General features: G+C 38.6%; 1 protein-coding gene across 1 annotated transcript in view; it reads left to right on the top strand.

Moving 5' to 3' along the window:
* Window positions 1-22,567, top strand: part of LOC126458163 (sodium-independent sulfate anion transporter-like) — a 177,883-nt gene that overhangs the window by 141,221 nt on the left and 14,095 nt on the right. The window contains exons 8-11 of the mRNA XM_050095031.1: window positions 9,612-9,773; window positions 11,962-12,102; window positions 12,510-12,655; window positions 15,005-15,169. Of these exons, the coding sequence (XP_049950988.1) occupies window positions 9,612-9,773; window positions 11,962-12,102; window positions 12,510-12,655; window positions 15,005-15,169 (614 nt within the window). The remainder of the gene's footprint in view (window positions 1-9,611; window positions 9,774-11,961; window positions 12,103-12,509; window positions 12,656-15,004; window positions 15,170-22,567) is intronic.

The following is a 22,567-nucleotide window of genomic DNA, read 5'->3' as shown; positions in this document are numbered from 1 at the left end:
GCATACTGCATCGTCACTGCTTTCAACCGTTTCATGTGTCGCTACATCAGCAATTACATGGTGATGACTTTAATCATCAAGTGCAATTCTGTCAATGGGCATTAACCAAGAATGCGTTGCAGTTCTACCTCTTTACCGATGAAGCGGGTTTCACAAACCATGGGGCAGTGAATCTACGGAACATGTATTACTGGTCTGTGGACAATCCTTGCTGGCTCAGACAGGTAGAGTGACAGCGACCGTGGACTGTAAATGTATGGTGCGGAATCATTGGCGACCACCTCATTGGTCCTCACTTCATTGCAGGGGCCCAAACAGCTGCAACATACATCGCGTTTCTACAGAATGATCTGCCAACGTTGCTCGAAAATGTCCCACTGGAAATGTGTCGACGTATGTGGTATCAGCATGATGGTGCACCTGCACATTCCACAGTTAACACTAGGCTGACCCTTGACAGGATGTTCGACGGGCATTTCATAGGACGTGGAGGATGCATAAATTGGCCAGCACGTTCTCCTGATCTTACACCTCTGGACTTCTTTCTGTGGGGTACGTTAAAGGAGAAGTTGTACCGTGATGTGCCTACAACCCCAGAGGATATGAAACAACGTATTGTGGCAGCCTGTGGCGACATTACACCACATGTACTGCGGCGTGTATGACATTCATTACGCCAGAGATTGCAATTGTGTGCAGCAAATGATGGCCACCACATTGAACATCTATTGGCCTGACATGTCGGGACACACTCTGTTCCACTCCGTAATTGAAAACGGAAACCACGTGTGTACGTGTACCTCACCCCTCATGGTAATGTACATGTGCGTCAGTGAAAAAGACCAATAAAAAGGTGTTAGCATGTGGACGTAATGTGCTGTTCCAGTCTCTTCTGTACCTAAGGTCCATCACCGTTCCCTTTGGATCTCTTCGTAATTCGGTGCTCTCCGATACACACGATCGAACAGCGGAGGAGTGGTACTCAAGTGTTAACTTTAGGTTACAGTATCTCTGGATGTAATTAACATTTTACAATGCAACAAATGGCACTGATTACGTATTTGTTTATATGTTCAGATGTGCTAACAAAACTAATGGGGTTCCATTTAAAAAAACGTAGGTTTGTGTTAAAAAACATACTTCTGTGCATTTTTTATGGTTTGTATTAACCAATTACACTAGCCCCTCTCCTCACGTTCGGTCTGTGGAATCGATTCGTCAGTATTTGATGTGGTTTACGCAATATATCCAGTGGTAATGTTAGGTGACTCACCCTGTATATTATAACAATCAAAGACAAGATAAGATAACATAATTGAAGCTAGCAGTGGGAAACAGACAAAGACACAAACAGAAGAAGAAAAACTGCTATTTTTGTGATGATGAGGTTCCTTTCTGCCGTAATGGTCAACAAAGCATTGGAAAGATAGGGGTAAAGGAGAGAATTATTCAAGAATTTCATCCAAGGAGACACAAAAGTGTAAAATATTCCTGTTAGATAATCATTTCCTCTAGTTCTTTGAAACCACCATTGTAAATCAAGAGACAAGAAAGTTAACTCTTAAATGATCACTGGTGTAAAACAATGTTTTATTATTCAGTGCCAAAACTATTTGTATTTACTTCCACATATAACCTTGTAGCTTCCAACACTTTTCACAGGAAGCCACCACATGACGGTATTGTCATTTTGGAAGCTGTTGCCAGCTGTTTGGGACACTGTCTTTAACTAACTTCTGTCAGAGTCTTTTCTACTTCAGGTCTTACCTCTGAGAGGGAGGGTTAACTCCTAAAGGAAGGACACAAGCTGTAAAACTGGCGTAACAGGAAATGTGCGAATGTACACCTCAAAAATTTCTGATCAATGTGGCTTTTCGCCCACACATCGACACTGTATGTGACATTATTGCCAGCTCCAGTTATCACATCACAGATTCTTCACATGCCTGCATTTCCACAATCCTATGAAACAGTGTCACAGTGGCAAGACAGTCACATTGCACTTTTAGCTATTAATATTAAAGCTGTCTTCAAATTACACTGTTACTGGATACGATTAGTTACATGAAGACTGATTATAATGCTCAGAAATGTTTGTAGTTGTTACTCGGTAATTAACATGTTACAACCAGACTGTAACCTAGAAGTACTGCATGATCTATGTTTAGGACTGAACTTAACTTCTCCCATAGAGAGTTGTAGAGATGCAACATACAAGATGACATGATCTTTACACAGGTATGTTAAACATAATGATGTTGAGACATCAGCATGCAGACTGAAGATTTTGGGGGTGGAGTTGGTCTTATAAAGACTAGCATATGAACATTTTAGCATTTTGGAAATGACATTTTAGTTTGAAAAATGGCTATATTAGATTTTCTATATTTTGACAATAATTTGGTTTAAAAGATATGTGTAAAAATTCATGGAATCATTTCATATGCCTGCATTGTGAATAACCCATTTACTGGTTCAGGCTCAATCTTTATAATTATTTATGAAAATTTACACAAGTTCTTAATTACTGTACTAGCTCAATTATTTAGTGAAAGGGGCAGGGTGGGGGTCATTCAGTTAATAAAATTTATGGCAACCAGCAGGTCTTCCAGCATTCCAGTTACCACCATTCAGTGTGACCATAGATTCTGGAAATTCAATGGTTTCATATTCATTTCTTGACATGTGTTCAAATCTTGGATCTGGAATATTTGTTCGACCTCTGATTGCACTATTAGAGAACGTTGCAGTTTGCAAGGCATTTTGTAAGTAATTATCTTGATAGTAAAATTACAACTGAAGTTTATCCACCACTGGATAAATAATAAAACCTATACAGGAACCAGAAGGCAGTTATAAGAGCTGAGGGATTTGAAAGTGAAGCATTGTACGAAAAGAGACTGAGACAGGGTTGTAGCCTACCCCAAATGTTATTCAATCTGTACACTGAGCAAGCAGTAAAGGAAACCAAAGGATAATTTGGAACAGGAATTAAAGCTCAGGAAGAATAAACAAAAACTTTCAGGTTTGCTGATGGTTTTGTAATTCTGTCAGAGATAGCAAAGAACTTGAGGAGCAGTTGAGCAAAATTGACTGTTCTTAAAAGGAAGATATAAGGTGAATGTCAACAAAAACAAAACAATTATAATGGAATTGAATCAGGCAATGCAGAGGGAATTAGATTAGGAAATAAGACACTAAAAATAGTACACATATGTTGGCCAAGTAGAGGTGATTAAAGTGCAGGCAGGCAGTGGAAAGAAAAGTATTTCTGTAGAAGAGAAATTTGTTAGCATTAGATATAGAGTTTAAGTTTCAGGAAGTCTTTTCTGGAGGTATTTTTTTGAAGACTAGCCATGTATGGAAGTGAAACATGGATAATAAACACTTTAGACAAGAAGGGAAGCCAGCCAGAGTGGCCATGCAGCTCTAGGTGCTACAGTCTTAAGCCGAGCGACTGCAATGGTTGCAGGTTCGAATCCTGCCTCGGGCATGGATGTGTGTGATTTCCTTAGGTTAGTTAGGTTTAATTAGTTCTAAGTTCTAGGCGACTGATTACCTCAGAAGTTAAGTCACATAGTGCTCAGAGCCATTTGAACCAAGAAGGGAACAGAGGCTTTTGAAATGTGATGCTACAGAAAAATGCTGAAGATTAGATGGGTAGATTGTTATTAAACAAAGAGGTACTGAATAGAATTCGAAGGACAAGAAATTTGTGGCACAACTTAGCTAAAAGAAGGGATCACTTGAGGGTATCCATTCTGGGACATCGAGGGATAACCAATTTAATGTTAGAGGGAAATGGGAGGGGGGGGGGGGGGGGGGAGCAGCTAAAAATTTTAGAGGGAGACCAAGAGACAAATACAGTAATCAGATTCAGAATGATGTTCGTTGCAGTAGTTATTTGGAGATGAAGAGGCTTGAACAGGATAAGTAGCATGTAGAGCTGCATCAAACCAGTCTTTGGACTGAAGAACACAACAACAACTGTAAGCTCCACTTTTTCCGAAATGCTTTTCTTGCTATTGCCAATCTGCGTTTTATGCCCTTTCTGTTTCAGCCATCATCACTTATTTTGCTGCCCAAGTTGCAAAACTCAAAGACTTCTTTTAATGTCACATTTCTTAGTCATATTCCATCAGCACCACCTCATTGAATTTGACTATATGCTATTGCCTTTGTTTTACTTTTGTTGATATTCATAATTATAAACTTTCTTCCAGACACTATCTATTATGTCCAAGTGCTCTTCCAAGTCCTTTGCTGTATCTGCTGGAATTACAATGTTATTTGCAAACCACAAAGTTTTTATTTCTATTTGCTGAACTTTAATTTCCTTTCCAAATTTCTCCTTGATTTCCTTTACTGCTTGCTCAATGTACAGACTGAATAACATTGGGGACAGGCTGCAGTTCTGTCTGCTTTCTCACTCCTTTCTCAATCACTGCTAAACAATAATAATAATAACAAAAAGGAATAATCTAAATGTGACAGAAATTGGTATATGTGATGTACATGTACAATTTCAGAAAAACTGGATGATTTATTCAAGAGAAAGAGCTTCACCAACTGAGCAAGTCAGTAGCATGTCTGGCTCTTATGCAAGCAATTATTTGGCTTGGAATTGACTGACAGGGCTGTTGGATGTCCTCCTGAGTGATCTATCTATCTATCGGGTGATCAAAATGTCAGTATAAATTTGAAAACTGAATAAATCATGGAATAATGTAGATAAAGAGGTACAAGTTGACACACATGCTTGGAATGACATGGGGTTTTATTAGAACCAAAAAAATACAAAAGTTCAAAAAATGTCTGACAGATAGCGCTTCATCTGATTAGAATAGCAATAATTAGTATAACAAAGTAAGACAAAGCCAAGATGATGTTCTTTACAGGAAATGCTCAATATGTCCACCATCATTCCTCAACAATAGCTGTAGTCGAGGAATAATGTTGTGAACAGCACTGTAAAGCATGTCCGGAGTTATGGTGAGGCATTGGCGTTGGATGTTATCTTTCAGCATCCCTAGAGATGTCGGTTGATCACAATACACATGTGACTTCAGGTAACCCCAAAGCCAATAATCGCACGGACTGAGGTCTGGGGACCTGGGAGGCCTAGTATGACAAAAGTGGCGGCTGAGCACACGATCATCACGAAACGATGTGCGCAAGAGATCTGTCAGACATTTTGTAAACTTTGTTTCTTTTTTTTTGTTCTAATAAAACCCCATGTCATTCCAAGCATGTGTGTTAATTTTTACCTCTCTATCTACATTATTCCATGGTTTATTAAGTTTTCAAATTTATACTGACTTTTTGATCACCCGGTATATCCTGATCCCGCTCCAGCTACTGCTGGGTCTGGCTGCTGACGAGTCCTCTCCATTTGGCTCAGCCCTCCCACCACTTTTCTTCCTCCTCTTGCTGCCAGGTCACACCTCTTCTTTCCACAGATATTCTCACACCCATTTTCCACTATGTTCTTGGGCGCCCTTTACATCTTTTTCCGTCCATCTTCAGTTCTTCCATAATTTTGGGGAGTCTCTGCTCACGCATCCTCTTAACATGCCCATACCATCTTAATCCCTTTTTTTTCAATTTCTTCTCTCATACTTTCTTGTTTAAAGTCCTTTCTAATATCTACATTTCTTACTCTGTACATTCGTGTTTTTCCCTTAACTGCTCCTAGAAATTTCATTTACCCTGCTTGCAGTCTGCTCCAGTCCCTTTCTGTCATTGTCCATGATTCTCCTCCATAGGTGACAATAGGGAAGTAATAACTCTTATACATAAGGAGTTTTGCTTGTTCTTAAACTTCCTTATTCCAAGTCAGGTGTTTTAGTGTTTGGTAGAAATTGCCTCCCTTCTCTAGCCTCTTATTAATTTCGTTGGTTATTCTTCCATCACTAGATATTTCACTCCCTAAATAAGTGAAACTGTCTACAACTTTGAGGGGTTCTCCATTCAAAGTAATATTTCTTTTGATCCCTTTGTCTCTTCCCAATACCATTACTTCACTCTTATCTTTATTTATTTTTATCCAAACCTTTTCATTATTTCCTTCCACGCCTCAAGTTGTAGTTGTACATCTACCTCTTTATCACCCCATATTACCATATCATCTACAAAAATCATCTTTTTGTCTTTTTTCTTTTACTATGTCTTTAACTTCACTATTCATTCCCTCCATCACAACATTAAAAAGTGCAGGAGATAGAATACTTCCTTGTTTAAATCCTTGTCTTATTTCGAAGTATTCAGAGTTCCCCAGTGGTATTCTAATTCTACCACTGTGCCCTCTATACATTGTCTTTATTACATTAATGTATCCATCTTCTGTATATGTCGTCTTCATTTCTTCCCAGAGTCTTTACCTGTTAACTGAGTCATATGCCTTTTCTATGTCTATAAAAACCATTATCACCCTTTTGTTATACTCCCAACTTTTTTCCATCGGTTGACGGATAGAAAATTTCAGGTCGATCGTGCTTCTTCATTTCCTAAACCCATGATGTTCTTCACTCAGCTCCTTTTCTATATTTTCACTTACTCGATTTAGTAAAATTCCTTCAAAAATCTTGGCTGTATGAATCATAAGGATTATTCCTCTGTAGTTTTTACAAAGTCTTTTATTGCCTTCTTTGAAGATGGTAACAGTGTCTCTCCTTCAATCATCAGGTATTGTACTATTTCTCCACACACTTGATAGTACTCTATACAGTCACTGCATTCCCACTGGATCTGCTGCTCTTATCATCTCCACTGATACGTCACCAGGTCCTGGGACTTTCCCCCCATTCATCTTCTTCACAGCTATTTCCGTTTCTTCCCATGTAATTTGTCCTAATTCTGCTTCCCAACTTCTCTCAATTTCTCCATGATTTGTTGTTTCCTTGTGTACCTGCTCCGCAGCGCTTAACAGTTTCTTAAAATGTTCTCTCCAGATATCTTTTGTATTCCCTGGAACTTCAATCACAGTACCATCCTCTATTTCCATCTTTACTGTTTCCTTTTATTATTCATCATTTTATAGAACATTTTGTTATTGCTCTTCACATCTTCTTCAGGTTTTTTTGTAAACTCTTCCCATGCCTTTTTCTTTGCTGTTTCCACTATTTCTCTGCACTTCTTCTTTTCCTCTATATATCTTTTATGGTCCTCATCATTTTTAGTTTTCCACCACTTTCTCCATGCCCCATTTTTTTCTACTAACTGCTTGGATTGTGGTATCATCCCACCAACCTGTCTGTCTTACTTTTTCCTTTCCAGATGTTCTGCCACATACTCTTTGTGCTGCTTCAACTAAAGTGTCTTGAATAAGCTCCATTATTTTTCTACATCACAGAAAACTTCTTTTGGAAAGATATTTTGGTGATATTATGTCCAATTGGCACAATCCAGAGCTGCTTGGAGAAATCTGCCCATAATGAAACATTCTCAAGTGGGGAGAGATTCGGCAACCTTTCTGGCCAAGGTTTGGTTTGGCAAGCATGCAGACAAACAGTAGAAACTTTCACCATGTGTGAATGGGCATTGCCTTGCTGAAATATAAGCCCAGGATGGCTTGTCGTGAAGGGAAACAACACGTGATGTACAATATCAGTGACATACTGCTGTGCTGTAAGGGTGCCACAGAAGACAACGAAAGGGATATTGCTATGCAAAGAAATGGCACCTACACCATCACATCTGGAATCTAATTGACTGCAATAAAATTGTCTTCAGGCTTGCTTCAGATTGAGCCCTGATGACCAGCAGACATGTCTCTGTAGGTGCCATGGACAATGACAGGATACTAGCCTTACTGTCATCTGCTGTATGGGCTGACAACCAGGAGCGATGGTCTGGGCTTTTTGTAACAGGACCCCTTTGATTGTCATCTGTGGCACCCTTATAGAACAGCGGTATGTGAGTGATATTCTACATCCCACATTGTTTCCCTTCATGGCTAACTATCCTGGGCTTACATTTCAGCAAGATAATGCCTGCCCACATATGGTGAGAGTTACTACTGCTTATCTTCATGTTTAGCAAACCCCACTTTGGCCAGCCAGGTTGCCAAATCTCTCCCCAACTGAGACGTTTGAAGCATTATGGGTAGGGCCCTCCATCCAGCTCAGGATTTTGACAGTCTAACATGCCAATTGGCCAGAATTTGGCACAATATCCCTCAGGAGGGCATCCCACAACTTTGTTAAACAATACCAAGCCAAATAATTGCTTGCATAAGGACCAGAGGTGGACCAACATGTTATTGACTTGCCCAATTTGCTAAGCTCTTTCTCTCAAATTTTTCTGAATTTGTTATCATTTGTTTGCCTGTACACATACATCGCATCTACTGATTTCCATCCCATTCAAGTAGTTCCTTTGCGGTGCACCAGATTTTTAAATAAAGGTTTGCTTCTTTTCATCCTATCTTCTAAGATGAGCCATATGATCAGTATTGCCCCACGTATTCTGCATTTGTCTGGCACACAAACTGATTGTTCCATAGGCCAGCTTCCACAAGTTTTTCTATTCTTCTGTGAATAATCTGCATCAGTACTTCATAACCATGCCTTATTGCACTTGATGGTTTGATAGTATTTAGATCTGTCTTATTTGAAATTGAAATTATTACATTCTGGTCAAACTTTGGAGTTTTTTGCCCTGTCTCATATTTTGCAAACCAAGTGGAATAGTTTTGTCATTACTGGTTCTCTCAGGGATCTCAACATTTCTAAGAATATTTCACCTACCCTTGGGGCCTTGTTTCAACTTACCTCTTTCAGAACTATATCAAATTCTTGCAGTATCATATTTCTCATCACATCTTCATTTACTTCCTCTGCCATGTATATAATTTTGTATTCAAGTTCATCCCCCTCATAGAGTCCTTTTGTGTACTCCTTCCACTACCATCTGAACTCTTGATATTCATACTACTGCTTCTCTCTCCTTCAAAAGTTTCTTTAACTTTCCTACAGGTGGTAACTATCTTTCCCCTAGTATGCCATACTTCTAAACCCTTGCATTTCTCATCTAGCCATTCTTGCTTAGCTGTTTTGCATATTCTGTTAATCTCATTTGCTAAATTTTTTATTCCTTTTCATCTACTTTTTTAGGTTTCCTCTTTTTGCCAGTTAAATTCCGTATCTTTTATCTTATCCAAGGTTTTCTACTAGCTCTTGCCATTTTTACTTGTTTGATCCTCTGCTGCCTTCACTATTTCATCCCTCAAAGCTACCCATTGGCCCTCTGCAGTATTCCATTCCTTTTTTCAGTTGACAAAGCTCCATTTGAAACTCTCAATAGCCTCTGGCTCGTTCAGTTTACCTAGGTCCCATCTCCATACTTTCCTACCTTTTTACAATTTCTTCTGTTATTTTCACCTAATGAGAGCATTTGTTTGAGTCAGCTATTTTGCAGCCCTCTCCAGCAATGTTTATCCTGATTGGACAGTGTGTTCTCTAATTATTACAATGTGCTCAGTACAATGCACTCTTTTCAACTCCTTTGTTTTTTATCTCCTATATTTTTATTTTTTCTGAAAGAAACCATTGTACAAAACATTTTAACCAACTTCAGCATTAACACTAATAATGTATTTCTTATACTTGTAGCAAATGGTAAACCAACAGATGCTACACAAGAACTACTCGCCATTGGAGTCTGCAACATTGGTAATTCATTTGTTCAAGGATTTCCTGGAAGTGGTTCATTGTCTCGTAGTGCTGTTAATAATTCAAGTGGTGTGAGGACAACTCTAGGAGGCCTCTACACAGGTAATAATAATAATAATAATTCACAGTTTTATCCACTCCACACAAACTCAAACTTCAATCCATCAGTTGTTTGCAAAATTTTGTTTATTGTGTCTGTTGCATAATATTAATTACCTTCCTCATACTATCAGAGAAACCATTTTGTATTTCTGTTTTAAGACTATGGCATGATTAAAAGTTTAAATTGAATATCTTTCAGAATGCCAAGGGTACTTCTTGAGCTACCTAATAATTTGCCTTCAGGCAAAATCAAACAATGGAAAATCCAGGATGGAGTTTAATAGTATTATGGAAAGGATAGTTGCTACTCACCAAATAGCGGAGATGCTGAGTCACAGATAGGCGTAAGAAAAAGACTGTCAGAAAGTGATCTTTCAGCCAACAATGCCTTGTCAAAAAGAGATAAAACACACACAACACAAACACACGTGGCCACAGTCTCTGGCAGCTGAAGCTGTGATCAGCAGTGGATGATGATAGAGGCAGGTGGGTGATGGGGGTAATGAGGAGACTGGTGCGGGAGTGAGAGGGATAGCAGGGTAGGAGTGGGAGATGGTAAAGTACTTTTTTTGGGAGTGAGCTGGGATTAGGTGGAGAGAGGGTAGGGCAGTTAGGTGCAGTTGGGGCATTAGACGGGCCAGGGGAGAGGTGGGGGTGGGGGTGGGGGAATGGAAAAGGGGAGAAGTAAAAGGACTGGGTGTGTTGGTGGAATAGAGGCTGTACAGTGCTTGAATGGGAACAAGGAAGGAACTAGATAGGTAAAGACAATCTCTAATGAAGTCTGAGACCGGGAGGTTTATGGGAATGTTGGACATGTTGCAGGGAGAGTTCCCACCTGTGTAGCTCAGAAAAGCTGGTGTTGGTAAGAAGGAACTAGATGGCACAGGCTGTGAAGCAGTCACTGACATGAAGAATGTATTGTTGGGCAGTGTACTCAGCAACAGGGTGGTCCAGCTGTTTCTTGCCCACAGTTTGTCAGTGGCAATTTATGTGGCTAGACAGCTTGTTGGTTGTCATGCTCACTTGGAATGCAGCACATTGGTTGCAGCTTAACTAACAGTTTTGTCATGCTATCTCCCAAGGCTAGCAGTAGTTCTGACATAATGTCTTCTAATCCAGGGGCCTTAAAATGACTTAAGTCTTTCAGTGCTTTGTCAAATTCTTCTCGCAGTATCATATCTCCTATCTCATTTTCATCTACATCCTCTTCCCATTGTATACTCTCTCTAAGTACTTGTTCTAGCTTTCAACTTTCCCTTCTTTGCTGAGTACTTTTTTCCATCTGGCCTCTTGACATTTGTACAACTGCTTCTTTTTTCTCTAAAAAGGCCTCTTTATTTTTCCTGTGGCAGTATCTATCTTTCCCTAGTAAAATATTTTAAATCTGTTCATTTACCTGTGACTCAGCATCTCTGCTATATGGTAAGTAGCAACTATCCTTTTCATAATATTGTAATGATATTGTCTGATATTGCAACAAATCTCCAAATTTATGTAGGACACTAGCATTCAATGGCCCATAGCCACAATGTGGCACAGAACGTTTGTTGTTGAATTGTATAATGAAACCACATCACATGTCTTGCAGGGCTCAATAAACCCTGTCCTATATTGTACAGTTATTTGGAATGATGAAGCATATACTCAGCACTAAGGCATTCATTGTGTTTTCTTACTGTAGAATATCTATGTGCTTTTTCTAGTCATGTTACTTTACAACTGGAATTCTTCTTAAATATTGTGTGTGCTGTTTGCTGACTGAAGAAAAAATAAGAAAAGAAAAAGAAATACAGTTAAAGGGCAGGCAAACCTTTGGATATTGCATTACAGTGGGTATGATGGAGTTTGAAATTGAATAACTGTTCATTGTCTTTCACGACCGCCACCTGGAGAAAAACTATAGAAAACCAAATAATTCAAACTACACTTGAAAATTTGCAATGAGAATCAATATATAGAACATTCATTAGTTTCGTTTCTCAGAGCCACTAGAAAAAGGAAAAAAGTGTGTAAGTATTTCTCATTGTACAAGTTCCAAATTTGTTCTTCAGTATGGAGATTACTATAGTTACACACAAATAACTGCTGAAGTAAAATTAATCTGCTCACTCAGAATCTTTTGAGAAGCATTTTGTGCTACATTACAGAAAAGGTTATGTGTTTAACTAATACTATTTACTACTTACAGGACTTTTGGTGATTCTATCACTGCTCTTTTTTACCCAGTATTTCTACTTCATACCAAAAGCAAGCCTTGCAGCTATTATTATTGCTGCAGTAATATTTATGGTAGAGCTGCATGTTGTTGTTCCTATCTGGAAGACGAGCAGTAAGTGTCATGGTGCAGTATTGCTGATTATACTAGTATATAGGTGTTAGAACGTAACATAAGTGTTAGTATTTGTTATATAATACATAGGTATCTCTCTCTCTCTCTCTCTCTCTCTCTCTCTCTCTCTCTCTCTCTCTCTCTCTCTCTCTGTGTGTGTGTGTGTGTGTGTGTGTGTGTGTGTGTGTGTGTGTAATTTTCCAGTCTTCTCTTCATATTGCCTCTTTTGATGTCTTCACAAGATGAATACTAGTCTGTTAAGTACAAATACATTCAACACTGTCAGTGTTACATTATATAAGTGGAATGTCTGAACCTCTGCTGTTGCTTAGTAAGTAGAATGTTTTCTACCTATATGTAACTGGCATAATTTTATCAGAGGCTGTTATACTTGATGTGTTTTTCAGAACAGGACCTCATCCCTGGCTTTGCTACCTTTATTGCCTGCTTGGTGCTGCAACTAGAACTGGGAATCGTTGTTGGCATTGGAGTGAATATTCTGTTTGTTCTCTTCAATATTGCAAGACCAAAAATAAGAATTGAAACCAACACAGTAAGTACCATACTTTCAGTGCTTCCTCCATCTGCTGATAATGTAACTTTAACGGCAAAAATTTGTACTTGGATACCTGAATTAACATTTTACTTGTTTTAATCCATTACATATAGGTATCTTATGCTATGAAATGGACAAGCTATGTCCCATCTTCTAAACCAGTTAACAATATTATGAAAAGGATAGTAGCTACTCATCATGTAGCGGAGATGCTCAGTCGCAGATAGGCACAACAAAAAGACTGTCAGAAAATGAGCCTCAGCAGCCAGAGACTGCAATTATGTGTGAGTTGTGTTTGCATGAGTGTGTGTATGTATGTTTTATCTCTGATGAAGGCCTTCTTGGCCAAAAGCTCATCTTCTGACAGCCTTTTTGCATACTTAAAGTGGTCAAATTGTGGGTTTCAACTGAACTTTTCTCTTGATGATGTGTATCTCCTAGTTGTTTCTATAACACTTTGGTAAGGTATTCATTTCCTCAGATCTTTCAATATGCCAAAACTTCTCCTGTCTCTGCTTCTTTTTCTGTCTACTTTTGCTTTAACAAGAATTTGCTGACAATAATTTTTCCTTTGAATGTGTTCAATCTGGTTTGATTTTCTGTTTCTAATATCCTCCAGTAGAGTTCTAGTTTCCTCCACTTTCTCAAATTCTTCAGCATTTCTTATTGCTTGTGCCCATTTAATTTTCTCTACTCTTCTTCATTGCAAGATTTCAAAGCTTTACAAATATCTCTCATATTTCTTCCTTATTGTCCGAGGTTCTGAGCCATTGTAACTGCACCTCAAATAAAGAATCTTGCAAAACACTTTTTTATGTTGTTTCTTATTGCTTTTGTAAGTAAGTGTCATATTTTTCTGAAGGCTTTTTATTCATATGATATCATTTTACTATTAACTCCAAAATTATCTGATGATCTCCTTCACTCTCTGTGACCTCTTGATCTCACATATTTAATCACTTTCATTTCCTCTCCACTTTTATTGTAGCTATACTGGTAAGGCTATGTCCACAAGTCTTTCACCATAGGTGTTAAACAGGGGTGGAGATATTTAATAACTTTCTCTTGATAGCCATTTTATCTATTTCTTCCTCCTACCATTGTCCTGTGTCTTACAAATAATTCCCTACTAATCTCCTGTTATTCCATTCTGTTCTTATTTTCTACAATATTTTAAACATTGCCTTCCATTTCCCTTAAAGCACTTTATTAAGTTATGAAACATACATATTTCTTCCTATTGACTTCATCATACTTTCTGTCAACATGCATCCAATGGTTTCTCTGATTACCTTCTCTCCCCTTAATCCAAACTGATCCTCTTATAAGTTGTTATCTCTCTTGTCATCCATACTTCACAGTATTGTATGATTAATAGCATAATATTTTACAATGGTTAATTACAACTGAAGTTCCTAACATTTGTTTCTCTGTCTTTAATGCATAACACCCGTCACTCCACACCCATAAAGATTATCTTAATTATAGGATTTGTCAAACCTAGTGAAGTAAAGAAAGCACTGGTAATGTAATGCTCTGGCCACATAAAAACAGATAAAACTGTCTACTGACCAAAGTAATAGGGGACAGTAGTTCTAGAGACAGAAATTCTTAGGGTGAATCTCAACTTTTTTTTGTTGATTCATTCAGATGTCATATTTTGTTGGTCTTTTCATAAAGAAGAACCTCCAGGGATGTGGGGAGTATCAGAGTATTAATTACATAGAATACCAGACATGAGAAACTGCTTTCGTACAATGCCTTTAACTACCATTATTCTCCAGTTCCCTGTATGTGCTTAAAAGGCAGTAATTTAATATAGTTAACTGGAAGCAAATAAAAAGAAAAGAAAACTTAAAAACTGATGTTTTTATTTCTTATACAAAGTGGCTGTAGTTTATCTATTTTTGTTTACTATTTACAAGAGTGTTCTAAGAACTGCTGTGGATCACATTACATGCTGTCAGAATAGTATGTATGTATTTTAGCTATCCCCTAATCTAGAACCCATGATTCCATCTTTCTTAACTACTGTGGAAAAGTAGGGACAAGAACTGTGTAGAGCAGACACTCAAGACACACAGTTAAAAATCACAATAAGAGATTGCTTGAGGCACACATCTTTTTTGCACGTCTGATGTGTTGTTGCCACATACCATTGTATTCCATTACACAGATTATTTGTCTATCTGAAGTATTTCAACACAGATTCACATAATACCATTTATAATACTCATATGTCAGGATATCTATTCTTTATTCATTTAAGAACAATTTTTGAATAAAGAAACCAAATAATTGATGAAGAATAATGGGCAGTTAATTTCAGTTAAACTTTTGTTACAGACACTGGAAGGTGTGGAATATTTGGAAATAACTCCTGACAGGTGCTTGATCTTCCCATCAGTTGACTATGTACGCAATTTGGTGATGAAGCACAGCATGAGGAATGACATGCCAGTTGTCATTAACTGCACTCATGTATTTAAAGCAGATTACACAGCTGCCAAGGTAAATTATGTAGTAGTTTTGTATTTAGTACCCTTTTTCCAGAATGTGAGATCTCTGAGTGTAATAATATGACTGATAGTACAGTATACCATATAGTAAGACTGTGAGCATATCTTTGACTGCAGCTAAGAGTCAACAGTAACAATAATTGAAAATCAAGTAAAATAAACTTACACTGTCACTCACCAGATTTTTGTAAATGAAATGGATAACAAAAAGCCAATGCAAAAACTGTTCTGAAAGACCTCTCTTGGGAACAAAGAGGCAAATGCCAGACTTTTGTGGTGAATTGAAAATGATTCTCGTTTATGGAATTTATCAGTACTGGCAAAATAATGTGGATTTTTGTAATGCATTCTGGAAACAAAGTGTCAGAGCCCAGAATTCACTATTAGGCGCAAAGACTACAAAAGTGAGAATGAGAAAATAATTGATCATACTGATCTTCTGTTTACAATGTAGGAAAAGACAAGAGTGCTACTTACTGTAAAGAAGACATATCAAGTTGCAGACAGGCACAATTAAAAGACAGTTACATAAAGCTTTTGGCCACAGCCATTATCAGTAAAAGAGAGACGTACACCATTCACTCAAGCAAGATAAATGTAGACCACCCTGTGGCACAACAAGTGGCTGAACACAACACACTAGATTTCAATGGTTGCTTCACTACTTGAGCCATCTGGATCCATCCCTCCCCCACCAGCTTTTCTGAACTGTGCAGATGGGAGATATCCCAACAACACATTCTCCGCTCCCATAATTATCCCAGCCTCGACCTACGGTAACATAATGTCCCTACTCCATCCACCCAACTGTTTCCACTCACTTGTCTTCTCATCTCCTTCCCATTGTCACCTCCCACCCTGTTTATCTGCAGCCCTCTGCCAATGCAATATGCCTGTCTTTCCCTGTTCCTCTCCTTTTTGCTCCTTTTTTCCCCACCCCCCTGTCCCACAACTTCCTGACACTGCACCTGTTAGCATTCTAGTCCCTGCAGACTCCACCAGACAGCATTTGTCTCTCTCCCCTGCTGTACATTACTACTTCTTCCCCTCACCCACACCATCCAAATTGCTGCTGGCTCCCACTTGATAGTTGCATTCTGGCCCAAGATGCTGGAGTTGGCAGTGGTATGTGCATGAGGTGTGGTTGTTTGTGTGAATGGTGTGTGTCTCTCTTTTACTGATGATGGCTGTGGCCAAAAGCTTTATGTAACTGTCTTTTAATTGTGCCTGTCTGTAGCTTGACGTGTCTTCTTTACAGTAAGTAGCAGTCTGTCTTTTCCTACATTGTTAATCTACTATTTGATAGACAAGAGAAAATAAAAAAAAATATTTGTGCCTCAAGGACAGATGGTAAATCAGTAATTTTACTATTATGTATCAGTACTTGTTGAAGGGCCACTAATATAACACCAAGAATTATACAAAAGTAATTGCTGCATGAGGGCAATGTGCCCCATCCCACAGCACTCTCTGTTAAGCAATTTTATAAGTTTTTATTTCATTCAGTAATGGTTGGCTCTCCCTTGCTCACAGGAATGATCAAATAGGCTCTCCCGTAGGTAAAGCAGGTGGTAGACTTCCTTTCATCACTAGGATACTATGAAAATGCAGTCAGTCTACAAAAGACAAGATGAGAAGGTAAACCAAAGACTGAGTTTTATTGGCTCAACACTTAAAAGGTGCATGAACTCTACCAAAGACACTGCCTACATTGTACTTGTCCCTGATCTTCTGGAGTATTTCTGTGCAGTATGCAGTTCTTATCATTTAGGATTGACAGAGAATCACGAAATAGGAGAGAGATTGTCACGGGCATAATGCACGAGTCTGGGTGGCTAGATGAAAACAAAGGCATTTTCCATTGTGGCAAGATATTTTCATGAAATTTCAGTCACCAACTTTCTCTTCTGAGCGACTTACATGTTCATTTTTCAGTCATGCTATTTGAGAGTGGGACAGAGGGAAATAGTTTAAAAGCAGTTCTATCAATCCTTTCCCAATCACATAAGTGTGAAATGCAGCATTGTCACGTGAATGTAGATGAAGGTGGTTGTTTACAAAACATTCGTGTGACACATTCTAGAATACTGTTCAAGTGTTTGGTAGCCATATGAAATACAACATAGCAGTTTGGTGAATACACTGCTGGCACTGATATGACAACATGAAATCAGACAATCATGGCTAGTGATGGAAAGACATCTACAAAGGGTTAGGAACCACACACAGGGAAACAGCATCAAGTTGCAGAACTAAGTTCTAATGGTTATTTGAATTCAGAGACATCAGGGATTGTGCTGAAAATCATGAAAGCACCGGGCACTCACCAACTGCATGCAAACTAAACAATGTCCAGTGTGTCAGTGACTTGATAATGGGGCACAGGCAAATCACAATTGATGAACTAGAGAAGGCAACAGGTCTCTCAAGAGGAACACTCCATGCCATCATTCATAAGGATTTGAAGATGAAGAAGGTGTGTGCACAATGGATGCCTGATTCCCTCACCATTGTGCGCAAACAGAAGTTTGCGGAGATATGCCAACAGTGTAACAGTACAGTGCAGATCCAGTGGAGTTCTTTGAGCATCTGGTCACCATCAATGGGTCATGGATATTCCACCAGACTCCAGAAAAGAAATGCTAGCCTGTGGAGCAGAAGCCTGCTGGGAGCCTAATCTCAAGTAGTCACAGCCAGGACTTTTCATGTAGAAACAAATGGCAACTGTGTTCTGGGATTGGGAAGCAATGCTGCTGGTGTATTGACTCTCTATCAAAATGACCCTCACAAGTGCTTGGTGCTGTGGTTCACTACCAACAAATTCAACAATGCCACCACAGAAAATGGGGCTGTGGTATTATACTCCAAAACAACAGTGGGCAGCCACATGACAGTTACTAGATCATAGCAAACCAGAGTTTAATGTGCTGCCACATACACCACATTCACCAAATCTGAGTCCTAGCTACTATGCCCTATTCAACACAATGGAAGAGATCACACAGGGTAAGAAGATCACTACCTTGATGAATTTCATGCAGTTATCCACCAGTGGTATCTGGGTAGCCCAAATAATGGTTTGCTATGCAAATGCAGAAGCTGCCAGAGTGATTGCAAAGTTCATAGACATTGTCAGGGGAATACCTGTAAAATAATATAGTAAATATGTCCTGTGAATACAAAAAATTGTTGTGTCTATCATTTTTGAACACCCAAGTACACACATATCCACTTCTGTAGATCTTATTCCTGAAACCTCCGTCTCTGGAATATTCTCGTCTTGTTGGAACTGAAAAGTCGCATGGAAGTACACCATTTCAGGACAGTAGAGAACTTTGAAACAGTCATCATGTACCTATCAACAGCAACTCTAGTTTTTTAGTTCCAGCTCTGTTATAGCAGTGGATTCAAAGCATTGTAAGTCTGTTAAGAAAGTAGCAGACGTAATTAGTTATTTACATGGCATAAAAATCTTGTAAAAATCTAGTCTCATTACTTTATTTCCAAACCGTAGACACATCAAACATTTATATACTTACTTAAGTTTCTTTTTACTTGTAGTCATCAAATGATGGCTTTCACAGATGTCATATCTGTATACATAAGATTAATGCATAATATCATTGATATAAATATGCCGTAAACAGTTTTGACACAATACAGATTGCATAATAAGGTAATGGTTTCTACGCTTATATATAAAGATTTATATCTACTTTTGGACTTAACAATTTCTGTTGCCCCACTCAGGTTATTTCATACCCCACAGCTTCTTTTATATCTACTTTCATAGCTTACAGCATGTATCAGTGTTCAAGGGTCAACATTGTTAACACTTAATATGTTGTTGTTGTGGTCTTCAGTCCAGTGACTGATTTGATGCAGCTCTCCATGCTACTCTATCCTGTGCAAGCCTCTTAAGGGGAGCCGGAGGTGCCTATGCTGCCCATGTTAAAATCACTAAGTTTGAGGAACATTTATGAATAAACTACCAAATAGAAAAATTTGAATTTCTTTTTACATATAGAGTGGTTTAGTATTGCAGTTATGACAGAGGGATTTTGGAGTATCTTTTCTAGTTTCCTTCCAATTATTTTTTTTTTATTAATGACCCAATTTTTTTTACAAATAATTGCTTTATAATTAAACTGAAATGAAACTACTGAACATATTGCCAAATGGCTGTGTTACAATGTAAGTTTGACCACTAGGAGTGCTGTATAAAAATTTCATCTCTCTAGCTTGAGTGGATTTTGAGAAAATGTTCCTTATATTCGAAAAATTCTAATTTACGGGAAATGGCTATCAGAGTTTCTCAATACATTCCTGCGCTATAGGATGGATTATCAGGGTCTTCTTCTTCATCCTCCAAAAGCTTCCTCTTCTGTCTTCTTTTCTGGCCTGTTGTTCCATCATACTTCATATGCCTTTCTCTTCTTTCTGCTCCTCTTATCCTTTTTCTGTCAATATTTCTTTGTGCTCGTACAGTGTTCACCCCAGCTGTAAATCCTAATGCCTTCAGAACTTCACACTTCACACTGTTCCCTTGGTTGTAGGTTGCTATTGCATCATGAATGCCAAAGTGCAGTGTTTTTATACTTACAAACACCCTTTTAGGAATCACTTTCCAAATCAAATTGTTTACGCTCTCATTAGGATTCTGTGTCTTTCTGTGTAGACATTTGTGTAACAATTCTGGCTGCGCTAAGTCATGAAAAATTGGTTTTATTGCATTTATCACAGCTGCTGGCAAACCATGTTTGTGATCATAGTCCTTTTTTGCATTATATTTGCACCAGGAATCTTTTGGACACAGGCTGTGTTGAGGGTATTCATTGGAAGAGGCAGTATGAAGGAACAATGCCCACACTGCTTTTCGCATGTCACTAACATTACTAGTATTTTGCCTTATAGCATACCCATAGTATCTCTGTAGACGTTCAATCACCTCATCAGTAAGCCTGCCTCTCCCTCCTATTGTCTTTCCATCACTGAGCTTACTTTAACCCAAAGTTTGTTTGAGCCTTCGAAGCCTTGCACCCATAAGCTTTTGCACATGCCCAATGCATTCCAACTTTTCAACTACAAATTCATTTCCATATGGTTCCAGTTCCTCTGTAGTCTTGAAACCTTTGGAGTCACCATCCCCAAGGTGGTATCTGTACCTAACATTGTATCTGGGAACTGGACGTTCAAAAATTTGTTTCACTCCATCCACTTCCATTGCTCCACTTGATCCACTAAAATTTGCCTCACAGGTTCCACTGTGCTCTCCTTTGATTTTATTCTTGCACCTACAATGTTTTGATAATATTGCAACATCTATCACTTTTGCACTATCACCACAAGTAGCAGTTACAACCCCGTTCAGGGATTTATGACCCCTCTTTTGCCAGGAACCATCTAATGCCACTACCAAATCCCTAGAACCACTGTTCATTTCTACAGATTCCTCCACTGCTTCCTTCATGGTTTTCAAAGCCACATCTTCAACAGAGGATCCTACCAGTTCACAGTAGTACCCAAATTTCCTTGGAGGCGATGGCAAGTTCATAATACCATAAAACAGTTTACCAGCAGCAGACCCTTTTCCAATGGATCGAAGACCATACACAAGTCGAACATTCACATCAAACACTCTAGATCGTCCATTTTCACCAAAGAGACTGGCATGTGAATTGTAGAAAGTCACTTGATACTTGCAACATGCACAGATTATCTTAATCTCACAAGCTAAACCAAAGTGCTTTGTTATCTGTAGTCCCACTACTACACTTGAACACATTTTGCACAGAACACTTTCTTTCAGCACAGAAGATAATAATCCAATATTCAGTACTTCGTTAATATGATCACTGTCACTAACATATTCACGAAATCTGTCACTTCCACCAGTCAGCTTCTTGCTAGAAGATGTCACAGGGCTATGGCCGGCCATGTGTTGCTTAGCAGAAGAACGCACTGTTTCAGTAATTGTAGTATCGCAACTTGGTATTAGTGTTAATTTTCTTTTCCCTTCGTTCTTCCTCTTCTTATATACACGGTTACTAAAACATGGCATTGTAACCAGAACAACGCTTTACACAAGAAGTATAATACTACCAACAACAGGCGCAACACTGAACTAATTCGAAACGGTAAACAGCAAAGAGACGATGTTCTGCGCTCTTAGCACTTCATTTGTCACAGAAAACAATGTAGCCAACCCTTGCACACTCGCTGTATGCGTAACATAAGGCGCTGTATGCGTAACAGGCTGAGAAAATCCCAAGCAGTTCGCCAGGAAGTCACGAGAGGGTGTTAGATGCATTCAGCGGCCGCCCATTTCCTCTGCAGGCGTGGGGGAAAATGGTAATAACTCCACTTCTAGGGCGAGTAGAACAATTATTCAAAGTTTACATTAAAGAGGAATGTTCCAATTAATTTTCGGTAGGGAAAAAAAAAAAATCGTAATTTTTTGGATTTGACCACCTCCGGCTCCCCTTAATCTCTGAATAATTGCTGCAACCTACACCCTTCTGAATCTGCTTACTTTATTCATCTCTTGGTCCCCCTCTACAATTTTTACTCTCCACGATTCCCTCCTGTACTAAATTGGTGATCCCTTGATACCTCAGAATGTGCCCTACCAACTGATCCTTTCTTCTAGTCAAGTTGTGCCACAAATTCCTCTTCTCCCCAATTCTATTCAGTACCTCCCCATTAGTTATGTGATCTATCCATCTAATCTTCAGCATTTTCCTGTAGCCCCACATTTCAAAAGCTTCTATTCTCTTCTTGTCTAAACTGTTTATTGTCCATGTTTCACTTCCATACATGCCTACACTCCACGAAAATACTTTCAGAAAAGACTTCCTGACACTTAAATCTATTCTCAATGTTAACAAATTCCTGTTCTTCAGAAATGCTTTCCTTGCCATAGTCTGCATTTTATATCCTCTCTACATTGATGATTATCAGTTATTTTACTCCCCAAATAGCAAAACTCATTAACTACTTTTAAGTGTCTCATTTCCTAATCTAGTACCCTCAGCATCAACTGATTTTAATTCGACTACATTCCACTATCCTTTTTTGGTTTTGTTGATGTACATCTTATGTCTTTTTTTCAAGACTCTGTCCCTTCCATTCAACTGCTCTTCTAGGTCCTTTTCTGTCTCTGACAGAATTACAATTTGCTCAATATACTGATTGAATAACATCAGGGAAAGGCTACAACCCTGTTTCACTCCCTTCTCAATCATTGCTTCCCTTTCATGCACCTCAACTCACATAACTGCCATCTGGTTTCTGTACAAATTGTAAATAGCCTTTCGCTACCTGTATTTTACCCCTCCCACTTTCAGAATTTGAATATCTGTCATAATAATAGATATATGAACCATAAATG

This window comes from Schistocerca serialis, chromosome 2 (genome assembly GCF_023864345.2).
Source record: "Schistocerca serialis cubense isolate TAMUIC-IGC-003099 chromosome 2, iqSchSeri2.2, whole genome shotgun sequence".
Classification (NCBI taxonomy): Eukaryota; Metazoa; Arthropoda; class Insecta; order Orthoptera; family Acrididae; genus Schistocerca; species Schistocerca serialis.
The sequence above is the reverse complement of the archived record's forward strand: the minus strand, read 5'-3'. Positions and strand labels throughout refer to the sequence as shown.